General features: G+C 35.1%; 1 protein-coding gene across 2 annotated transcripts in view; it reads right to left on the bottom strand.

Annotated features, from left to right (window-relative positions):
* Positions 1-4,733: 4,733 nt before the first annotated feature.
* Positions 4,734-12,544, bottom strand: part of fz (frizzled class receptor) — a 134,042-nt gene continuing 126,231 nt past the window's right edge. For both annotated transcript variants that reach the window (XM_086829814.1, XM_020954087.2), the window contains exon 5: positions 4,734-6,331. In XM_086829814.1, the coding sequence (XP_086685940.1) occupies positions 5,799-6,331 (533 nt within the window). In that variant the 3' untranslated portion in view covers positions 4,734-5,798. The remainder of the gene's footprint in view (positions 6,332-12,544) is intronic.

Below are 12,544 nucleotides of genomic sequence, written 5' to 3'. Positions count from 1 at the left end.
AAAAATGACAAATTTTTCGACAAATCAAATTTTACAAAACTCATAACTCAGCCAAAAATGCATTAAATTCAATTCGGAAAGCTGTTCTGTGCTAGTTTTTACAAGGTTAACAAATCTGCATACTTAGTTTAACATGTAAAAATTTTCAATTTTTTGCCAATTTTAATGATGTAATCCCTTATCGTTTTTTCAATTTTTGGCCAAATTTAAAAAAAAAATTTTTTCGTCCGGAGTAATCTAGATCGACGCAGTTTTTTGTGCTGATCAAGAATATATATGGTTTATAGGGTCGGAAATGACTCCTTCGATGTGTTTTAAGCTTCAGACTGAGATGCAATACCCTATTTTTGCTATAAAAAAATAAATGGGAACAGACATTCCGAAGTCCAAATAATAATACTCTTGTTTTAATTAGAAATTTGATATCTCTTACGTATTAATTGTATTATTCTTTTATTCATTATTTATTTTAATTGCAGTATTTTGTAATGCAGAAATATTTTATAGATAAATTTAATCCGAAAACCAATATAAATTCAATGGATTCTTATTAATATTTTAAAAAATGACAAATTTTTCGACAAATCAAATTTTACAAAACTCATAACTCAGCCAAAAATGCATTAAATTCAATTCGGAAAGCTGTTCTGTGCTAGTTTTTACAAGGTTAACAAATCTGCATACTTAGTTTAACATGTAAAAATTTTCAATTTTTTGCCAATTTTAATGATGTAACCCCTTATCGTTTTTTCAATTTTTGGCCAAATTTAAAAAAAAAAATTTTTCGTCCGGAGTAATCTAGATCGACGCAGTTTTTTGTGCTGATCAAGAATATATATGGTTTATAGGGTCGGAAATGACTCCTTCGATGTGTTTTAAGCTTCAGACTGAGATGCAATACCCTATTTTTGCTATAAAAAAATAAATGGGAACAGACATTCCGAAGTCCAAATAATAATACTCTTGTTTTAATTAGAAATTTGATATCTCTTCCGTATTAATTGTATTATTCTTTTATTCATTATTTTATTTAATTGCAGTATTTTGTAATGCAGAAGTATTTTATAGATAAATTCAATCCGAAAACCAATATAAATTCAATGGATTCTTATTAATATTTTAAAAAATGACACATTTTTCGACAAATCAAATTTTACAAAACTCATAACTCAGCCAAAAATGCATTAAATTCAATTCGGAAAGCTGTTCTGTGCTAGTTTTTACAAGGTTAACAAATCTGCAGACTTAGTTTATCACCAAATTTCTCATCAAAACAAGAGACTTCGGAATGTCTGTTCCCATCTATTTTTTTATAGCAAAAACATTCCGAGTTATGATATTTTTAAAATTCTGAGTTTTTTTTTCCGTTTGGAAGGAATTAGTTCACTTCAAACATATTTTCTTGTTTTAATTTAATTCTTAGTATTAAACATCCTTAACGTACTATCTTCTTTTTGTGTTAATGAGTCTTTTATGCTCTTCATAAAATTCTTTAAATCATTTTGTCTTTGATACCATATTCATTTTAATGTCTTACTTTGGCATCTTGCCTTCATTTGCACTGCTAAGTTTATTTAATCCGATTGCAGTAGTTTTCCCTGTCGAACCATTTTCCATTGCCCACTTTTTGGGGCTATTTTTAGTGTCTCCCTTGTTGGGGGACGAATCCCCTAAGTCCTCCGTCTGTAGAACATTAATTAAGTAAACTACACAGCGCAGTGCAGTAAATTCTTTGTTGGTCCATTTGTGCAGTTACCTAATTGAAAATGGCAATTAAATTGCAAACTCCCCCAGGCGCGCACAAAGCGGCTTCCGTTCGGGACAAGTTTTTTTCTCGCTCTCAATTGTGTCGCATCGATTTTGGCAATTAATTAATTGAAACCTTATTTGGTTTGCTTTAAAAGGTGGTTATTTTTACTGGTTGCTGCAAAGTTGTCTAATAATATTTAGAACTCATTATCATATATATATTTCACATCTGGCAAAGGTCTTCCTTCCCATCTGAATTTCTATTAAACCTCTTGAAAATTCTACAGGCAATTGTTCATATGTTCCAGTGAAATTACATTTAATAGATCGCTACAAATTCCAGATTTTTAAAGTCTCTTCGGCTTGGAGTGGCGAAAACCCATTACAAAACTGATGTTACCAGCTCAGCTCAGGCTCTCTTGATTAATTCCCACTTTTATGAAAGATGAGAAGCCACCAATATGTAGTGGCTGCAGGGCTGACATGTCGGTTCAAACCCAAATCCGCTTCCATTTGGAAATCCCTCAAATTCAGGACGTGCAGCCGCACGAATATATCGCATTTCGACGGTCCTCGGTGCCAGTGTCCTCTTCGTGGCATTTATTTCTGCTCCAGGCCCAGAGTTCCTCTCCGTTGTTTATGGTTTTTTTTAGTAACTTCACATCTACTCATATGTTTTGCTTTATGATTTTCACGCCCGCATTCAGCGGCAAGCAAACTGCACTGCAAATAATAAAAGTTGTAGGAAGTTTCAGAGGAGAGTTGTAACGATGAATGGAATACTCTTCTTAATATCTGCAAGAAAAAGGTTTAATGACTGAAAACATTAAAATAATGTATATTTAATTGAAATAAGTGTGAGTTTTAAGGGAATAAAGAGTGATATAGCTTGGTATTTCTATTATTAGCTTTACAAAATAAAATACGAGCTTTGTTAACATTACAAGAAAATAAATAAACTATAATTTATATGACTGAAAAAATTCTAAATTATTATTAACTAATATTAATTGAATTTTTATAAACATGATAGAGTGTTTTCAACTTCGTCTATGTTTCAGAACAATAGTCCTGGCTCAGAAACATTTTTTGCCACATTAACGCCTGCACACGCCCGCGCCATTTTGTGGCCGTGTGCAGCCAGCTTTCCCACTTTCCCTACTTTCCCACTTTCCCCGAGTTCTCTCTACCGTACCCACTCGTATTCCTGAAAACCCACACATTAATAACTTTTTTATGGCGGTCGCATAAAAACGCAACAAAACTCACCGCCGAACATTGGATTCCATTTTCGTGTGCAGTTTCCTCCTCTGGTTTTCCTTTTTTTTTTTTTAGCGACGTGTGTGCGCTGCTGAAAAGTTTTCTGTGTGGCCGTTGTAGTTGTTAAATCGCACACGTGTTTTGTAAAACATTGCCATATCCTTCATATCCTTTAATACATGTCCCTCTGCGTGTAGTGAGAGCGAGCTAGAGTGATTTTCCCCAACCACTTTCTCTATTTTTTAACTGCAATTTGTTGCCAAGGAGCTTAGCGACTGACTAAAGGACACACTGGCAAAAAATAAGTGGACAATAGCAAAACGGTTTACTTATTTAGAAACCTGGAAATCTAATTTAAATTAAAAAATCAATACGTTTTTATTCCCAAACCAGGGTATTCTGTTTTCAGTCAGAAACTTAAAACACATCGAAGGAGTCATTTCCGACCCTATAAACCATGTATTCAGCACAAAAATCTACATCGATCTAGAGTACTCTGGGTGAAAAACAATTTTTTCAAAATTTGGCCAAAAATTTGAAAAAACCTAAGGGGTTACATCATTAAAATTTGCAAAAATTGGCAAATAATTGAACATTTTTACATGTTTAACTAAGTATGCAGATTTGTTAACCTTATAAAAACTAGTACAGAATTTAATGCATTTTTGGCTGAGTTATGTTCAATTCAGTTTCCTAAATTATTTGATTATCATTTAACAAAATTATTGAATAATTTATATTAATGAAATGAAAACTAAATATTTTTCCTGTGCATCTGCAGCGCTTTTCCCCCGTAAGTACAGTTTCGGTCTGGATTTTATTTTGGCCTTTTCACCGCACACATGTGCTTCGAATGCTTTTTGTTTTTCGTGTGTGTCTGCGTGCGTTTTCCTTTTTCCCTCGAACATTTTTGATGTCTTTTTGTGCGGTTTTTCCGGGGCGAGAGTATTTAGAAAACAAGTGTAATCAAAATTATATGGGCGTGGATTTCTCGTTGGCACTCGTAAATTTTCAAGGCTTACGGCCATGTGTGTACCAAGTGTTTTGTTGGGACTTGGCCAGCGGGTGTTGGCCAAGTTATGATTGAATTTCTAGCTGCTTTCGTGGCCATAGTATGTCTGTCCGTTTACATGTGTAGTGGGATTTAATGGGAAAAGTTTTGGACTTGCCAATGGGGGAGGTGTGAAAAGAGTAGTGTTTTTTTTCACAGTCACGAAAAAAAGGTGTGAGGGCAGCGGTTAACAGAGGTTTTCTATAGTTATTCAGTTGCTTTTCAATTATTTTTAAAAATTCCAAAGATATTGTTGCCTGGGGAAAATACTATATATTCGTTAGAAATAAAAGACCAACATTTTTACCCAGTGAAAAAATATTGAAAATTCCTTGGAGAATTCTTCAGTAGTCATAAAGATATTTTCTATTTATTGCAAGTTTCCCAAGGGAAATAAAAACACTGCTTATATTTTTTTCAGTCTTTAACAATAAAATAAAGTTTTATTTTTGCATTTTTCGTTTTGTTGTGAGTCGTGTGTGTGAGTGTGTGGATGCTTCCATTGAAGCTCTTAATGTTTTACGCTGAATTTATACACTTATATAATTGTTTCGCTTGCCGCGGGGCACTCGCTATGTTACACCGACTATCAATAGTTGCTATATAATTAATATGCATTCCCATCGGCTTAAATGCTACACAAATCTGGCTTGGACATTAATTTCACATGTGTATATTACTGGGGCCAATTTAATTCGAGGACTCAATTAAATGCGCTGAAAACAAATGCTCAACAGTTCTTCGGTGATTTTTCACGTGTCTACAAATATTTAAATGGCAGTTTCAACTCTTTAACTATTATTTAGTGAGGAGGGTGGAGAGACAGAGGTGGGGTGAGGGAAAAAATTTCCATAAAGTGGCAACAAAATTTTTGCATATAGTTTTTTTTTTTGTTTGCTTTGCTTTTGTTCACTTAGGTGCTATGACTACAACGTCATTTAAAAAATTGAATTACAAATTATTTCCAAACGCGTTTAGAATTAATTAGTTCAACAAATATACAATTACAGTTAGAATTACAGTTACAGTTAAGAGTTACAGTTATAATTATAATAATCGTATTTGCATTAAGTTTAGCACATGGAGGACATTTATTGCTACATAATACATTTAAATAGTTTATGGTTTCCTTTTCTCGTTTATACATATACATAGCTGCAGTTAAGCAATTCTAGTTGTGTTTTCTTGTGGGAAGTGAACTGTGTCCTGTGACGTCCTGTTTACTGCCTAACGCTCATGTAATCGTAATCGTAATATCTACGCTACACTCTATATCCATTAATTTTAGGGCACATTTAAAGCTTTCAAAAAATCAGAACCTAACATACGAGTCGCGTCAAACAATAAAACTGATGGATGGTCGAAGGTGATACTAGTTCGTATACGACGAAAGTAAATGACTTACGGCTAGAGTCTCAACTTATATGCATAGTTTTGGTTCAACAAGCTTGCTTCCGTATCAACTAATAATTATATCTCAAGGTTTAAACAATAGCCTAGGGTCAACTTTTGATTTTCTTCCGGTCTTTTTCTCTTTCTTTCTTTGAGGAAAAACAAAGAGTACAAACTTTATACAAAGCCACTAAGAACTACGACTGCTTTTGGGGTTTGTTTTGGGTGAGAGTGTGTATGGTGTGGTCTCTATGGTTTATGTGCTAAACTCTAAGTAACTCTCGTTGGCCGCCTCCGGATCAGGATCGGGGGTTATGGGCGCGGACTTGGCCGGACCCGTCTCATACTAGACATACGCCTGCGCCCGTGTCCGGGGCTCCTTGCCCTGCAGCCGCTCCACGAAATTCCGCCAGCTGACCATCGTCTTGCTGGAGTACAGCCACACGCTGGACGTGACCCCCACCAGCATGGAGCAGAGGTACTTGACCATGAAGATCTGGAAGATGGGTCGGGCCTCTGCCGATCCCGGTGCCCTTGCCGCCGGACAAGGTATGGAAAATGGTTTGCATATATCTCTATGCCACTGAATCATCCACTCATCAAAGTTATAATACTCGTAGAACAGACAGCCCAACAATCCCACGGCGGGCAGGATGAACAAACCGGAGAAGAAGCCAATCCTTAGCATTAGGCGCTCCAACTTGTCCGTCCTTTTGCCATCCGTCTTCATCACAGTCCGGATGCGGAAAAGCGAGATGAATCCGGCGAGTAGGAAGAGAGCTCCGATCGAGAGATAGATGCACAGCGGCAGGATGAGGAAGGCGCCCAGCGAATGGGTGTCCAGTTGGCCCACAAAGCAAACTCCAGACAGGATGTCGCCTAAAAGGATAAGAGAGGGAAAATGGTTTTGATTAAATAAAGTTAACTATACATAGGATTTATTTTTAGCAAAGTTTATAAGCTCATTTCATGTTAAATTTTTTTTTTTTACATTTAAGATAAATGTTTTACTTTAATGTGCTCTTATTGAATAATAAATATTTTCAACCAACATCATTTGTGTCTCTTTCTTTTTAGCAAATTTTCAGGTGAACCTTAGGAAAATGTCAACAATTGCAGGGAATATATGAAAACGTGAAGAATGTTTGTTGATTACAGGGAGGCAAAATAAAACAGGGCAAACCGTAACGGGAGATAAACATTGTTTAATTTTACCATTTCATGTACCTCTTTCAGAGTAAATATTTACACAACGATAGCCTCGAAACGGCAGCGTTGATAAGCAACACCACCGTCACAGCCCTTCTTCAGTTCAAAGTCAATGTGCCGCGCCGCTTGTTTAAGCATTTTATGAGGAGAAGGTGCCTCCTCCCTCCTAGTTCCTGCCGATCTGCTCGCTGCTCATTAGCGTTATTTATAAACATGTTACTATATTCCAACTCACACCTGTCCCTAGTCTCCGGTCCCGCAGTCGCCCCCGCCTTTGATTTCTCATACCCCTAATGAATCCATCATTCGTTCGGCGTGCCATATTTCCGCTCATAAATTATCGATTAGCCCCTCGTTGGATATATATATTTTTCTCCTCCTTAGGTAACATGTTAATTTTGGTTTTTTTCACTCTGTGGCAACTTGTCGCGCTTTTCCAGGCTGTTGCCACAGGACAATTTGACATGCTTCAATGAGTTTCAAATACTTTCAATTAATGCGCTTGATTTCTCTTTTGTTTGAGTTTTATTTTTAAGAGGGAAGTAGTAGGAATTTTTAAAGATATGTATTTTAAAGAAGATTAAAAAAAATTTTAACAAGTCATTACCGACCCTAAAAACCATGTATATTCCTGATCAGCATAGCAAAACATACTCCGGACCACTAAGTATATATGATCAGTTTCTAACTTTGAACACTAATAAACAATGACTTGCAACTTTTGTAACACAACACATATCCGAGACTTGGCTGGAAGCAGTCACTTCGTTCCGGGGAGGTGAGAACCAGTTGGGAATCATATCCACAGATTTGCGAGATTTATATTGGAACAAATTGAAGAGAAAGCTATAAAACTATGGAGTTATTCTTCTATATAATTTTACTAGTATATAAATCGAATCATGCCGAATCGGTGGACTATATATATACATATATATAGCTGCCATAGGAACAATCGGACGATTTCTAGAACTATGATCAGTAATTAACTATGATCACTAATAACTTATAGCTATTTAGCTATGACCAATAAGTAAATATGAACATTAAGTAACTCTGAACAGAAGGTATCTATGACCAGTAAGTAACTATAATCATTAAGTATCTATGACCAGTAAGTATGTATGTATGATCAGTTACTAACTTTGAACACTAATAAACAATGACTTGCAACTTTTGTAACACAACACATATCCGCGACTTGGCTGGAAGCAGTCACTTCGTTCCGGGGATGTTAGAACCAATTGGGAATCATATCCACAGATGTGCGAGAGTTGTTTTGGAACAAATTGAAGAGAAAGCTATAAAACTATTCAGTTATTCTTCTACATAATTTTACTAGTATATAAGTCGGAGCATGCCGAATCGGTGGACTATATATATACATATATATAGCTGCCATAGGAACAATCGGACGATTTATAAAACTATGATCAGTAATTACTGATAACGAATTAGCTATGACCAGTTAGTAACTATGAACATTAAGTAACTCTGAACAGTAAGAATCTATGACCAGTAAGTAACTATTATCACTAAGTATCTATGAGCAGTAAGTATGTATGATCAGTTCCTAACTTTGAACACTAATAAACAATGACTTGCAACTTTTGTAACACAACACATATCCGAGACTTGGCTGGCAGCAGTCACTTCGTTCCGGGGATGTTAGAACCAATTGGGAATCATATCCACAGATGTGCGAGTTTTTTTTTTGAACAAATTTAAGCTATTTTAATGAAACTATGGAGTTATTCTTATATATAATTTTACTAGTCTATAAGTCTGATCATAGCGAATCGGTAGACTACATACATACATATGTACATATAAGTATATAGCTGCCATAGGAAAGATCTGACAATTTTAAGAAAAAATATAATATTATATTTTCCAGTTTCCAAAAGATTTTCATCAAAATTGATATATAGCCATTATATATTAATCTAGAATGTTGTATAAAAATTTAAGAAAATCGGACTACTATATCATAAAAGCAGGCACTACTTTATTGTTTTTTAACATAAATATATATATAATTTATATTGAAGTATTCCCTAGTGATCGAATTTAAAACTTCGGCGTGCCAAAGTTAGCTTCCATTTTTGTTTTTAATAAAATAATTTAATGCTGCGGCAACCATGGCGTATGATTTATTTTTTTGTCTCACATTTAAATTCTATTCTCATTACAGTCGAAGCTTAAAACACATCGAAGGAGTCATTTCCGACCCCATAAACCATATATATTCTTGATCAGCACAAAAAACTGCGTCGATCTAGATTACTTCGGACGAAAAAATTTTTTTGAAAAATTTGGCTAAAAATTGAAAAAACGATAAGGGGTTACATCATTAAAATTGGCAAAAAATTGAAAATTTTTTAAATGTTAAACTAAGTATGCAGATTTGTTAACCTTGTAAAAACCAGCGCAGAACAGCTTTCCGAATTTAATTTAATAATTTTGGCTGAGTTATGAGTTTTGCAAAATTTGATTTGTCGAAAAATTTGTCATATTAAAAAATACCAATAAATATCGATCCACAGGACAAGTTGCTATTCCTAACTGAGTTTTAAATACTTTTAATTTAATTTTTTTAGGGGAAAAGTAGTCTAAAATATAGAGAATTTGGAGTTTTTTAAAATGTATTTTTAAGAGTTTTATAGCTGTATTTTTGGAAAGTGTTTTAGGTTACTTTATGGCAAAATAAATAAAGATTTTTCTTTTTAATCCTTAAAATTAAACTAATTATCTTCCACGCATTCCAATTCAATAAATGTATAATGTTTTTATTATTTAAATCACCTTATAAATATTCCATTATCAATTCTCCATCATCCTATACTTATTCCGTGCTTCAGAGTGCTTAACCCAACTGGCGGCATTATAGTGCAGTTTTTATGCTCGAAACTTGAGCATAAATCCTTAACCCACCGATGGCCCGACATTTATAGCCATTGAATTCGCATTCCCAACGCCAGATGGCGCCTTTACAAATCGCCTGCCTTTGAAGTTATCTACGATTGGGGAGCCTGAAATATAACTTTATACCATAAAAGTCATGTCATGCTGACAACCCAAGAGGCCGGGTTTAAAAGAAGCTAGACCGAGATAGACAGAGGCAAATTAAGCGAGCTGAGAGCCAGGAAAAAAATAAATGCCGGTAAACGAATACAATAAATAACAGCGGGCAGTCAGCGGGCCAACTTCCTTCGAGAAGGAGAATTCTAAAAGAAAAATTCCAATCCATTGAAAGTTTTTGAACCGAAAGAAAGAAAAACCCCAGAAACAAGTTAAGCCCACGTTTAACACTATTCGAATATAAATCACAATTCTGGGTCTGGAATCATATCCAGGAAAATATATCTACATATCCATCCAAGAAACCGATACGAAATGCCACCTGCCGTTGGCTTCTTTCTTTACCAATCGCAGTTCCAGTTTCCCTTCCGATATGGATCTTAATTTATATATCTCAGCCTGAGAATGGTTTGCAGTCCGAATGGAAAGAAATCAAATGAAATGCACATGGAGGAGGCAGGGAAACCGGACTTTCGGTCTCCGATCGAGTATTGATAAATGAAGAGCAGGGCCCAGGCACCAGAACCAGTTCTATTCGTGTCCTTATTGCGAAAACTTGTACAGAGAGAAAATATTAAGGGGGAAAACTATACTATTGAATATAACAATTTCTAAAAGAAGATACAAATGTTCTAGTTAGTTTCTGGAAATTACTATAAATTGTAGAAGATATATAAAAATGAGTTCTGAATAATGCGGTCCTTATAATATAGGACATTTTCCACTGAAAGAGGTGTCTGCAAATCAGATTTTGATCTCTAAGTATCCCTTTTAACTCGTATCTAAGTTTTCTTATATTAAAAATAGTTACAATATTTGTTGAAAAGGTAAACACTTCCTTATGCTTCTTAAAAGTTCTTTCTGTGTGTGCCACCACGAAAACCAGTTTTGTATATATTTTTTCACTTATTTCGCCTTCATTTTGGAAAACTGCAAGCGGCACAAGTTGCTGTGACAATTTCCGAGGCTCTGCAGTTGAGAGGCTGCCAGGAACCAGGAGATCCGAGATCCAGCAGCAGCAGCAGCATCCCAACAGCAACAGCAAAAGCAACAATGCATGTCAATTGTTTTGTATGGCATGAGGAATGCATGTTGCACTGAGAGAAACGAGTTCTGTTGGGGGACAGGGGAGCAGGGGAGCAGGGGACAGGGGACTGTGAGGTGACTTTTTCAGCTGTCAGTCAGTCATTCAGGGCTTCCCCTTCTCCTCCAGCGTTTGCCTTATTCTTCGCTTGATGAAGTGCAGACAGCAGAATTCCATTTTTAGCCAATGCCACATTGCATTTGATTATGAGGCCAACGGAGGCCGCATTTGCTGCCTTTTGTTCTGGCTTCGGTAATTCCATTTGGAATCGGTTGGGGCCATTGTCCACTGGCAAAAGGTGTTAATCTGCTTGGTAAATACAGGAATTTCAGGCACTGCACTGCAAGTTGGTGCGGTAACAAAGAGAAGTCTTTGTGTAGGTAGAGTTAACTCTTTAAGTTAAACAACTAAACAAATAAAGCCAAAATCGACAAAGACTGAGAAAAGGTATTGTTTAATAAAGCTTAAAGAAAAAAAATAACATAATATTTCATGCAAAACTAAATACAGAATTTGCTAGGATTTATACATGTTTGATGAGATTTGTCCCAATGGGAATTGTTTCTCTTTTCTGACAAATTTTTTTAATAAATATGAACAATAAGTAACTATGAGCAGTAATTAACTCTGAATAGTAAGTATCTATAACCAGTAAGTAACTAAGATTACTAAGAATTTATGAGCAGTAAGTATGTACGATCAGTTACTAACTTTGAACACTAATAAACAATGACTTGCAACTTTTGTAACACAACACATATCCGAGACTTGGCCGGCAGAAGTCACTTCGTTCCGGGGAGGTGAGAACCAGTTGGGAATCATATGTACAGATGTGCGAGATTTATTTTGGAACAAATTTAAGCTATTTGAATGAAACTATGTAGTTATTCTTATATATAATTTTACTAGTATATAAATCGAATCATGCCGAATCGGTGGACTATATATTTACATATATTTAGCTGAAATAGGAACAATCGGACGATTTATAGAACTATGATCAGTAATTAACTATGATCACTAATAACTTATAGCTATTTAGCTATGACCAATAAGTAACTATGAACATTAAGTAACTCTGAAAAGTAAGTAACTATGAACATTAAGTAACTATGATCACTTAGTATCTATGAGCAGTAAGTATGTATGATCAGTTACTATTTTTGAACACTAATAAACAATGACTTGCAACTTTTGTAACACAACACGTATCCGAGACTTGGCTGAAAGCAGTCACTTCGTTACGGGGATGTTTGAACCAGTTGGGAATCATATGTACAGATGTGCGAGATTTATTTTGGAACAAATTTAAGCTATTTTAATGAGCCTATGTAGTTATTCTTGTATATAATTTTACTAGTATATAAATCGAATCATGCCAAATCGGTGGACTATATATTTACATATATATAGCTGTGATAGGAACAATCGGCCGATTTATAGAACTATGATCAGTAATTAACTAAAGTCAGTAAGTAACTATGATAAGCAAGTATCAATGAACATCATGTAACTATAATCAATAAATAACTATGATCTGTAATTATCTATGACCAGCAAGTAACAATGAACATTAAGTAACTATGAGCACTAAGTATCTATGAGCAGTAAGTATGTATGATCAGTTACTAACTTTGAACACTAATAAACAATGACTTGCAACTTTTGTAACACAACACATATCCGAGACTTGGCCGGCAGCAGTCACTTCGTTCCGG

This window comes from Drosophila serrata, unplaced genomic scaffold, assembly GCF_035046125.1.
Source record: "Drosophila serrata isolate PLE 108 unplaced genomic scaffold, ASM3504612v1 contig_217, whole genome shotgun sequence".
In the NCBI taxonomy this organism is placed as follows: domain Eukaryota; kingdom Metazoa; phylum Arthropoda; class Insecta; order Diptera; family Drosophilidae; genus Drosophila; species Drosophila serrata.
Note: the sequence above shows the minus strand (reverse complement) of the source record. Positions and strands in the feature narration are given on the sequence as shown.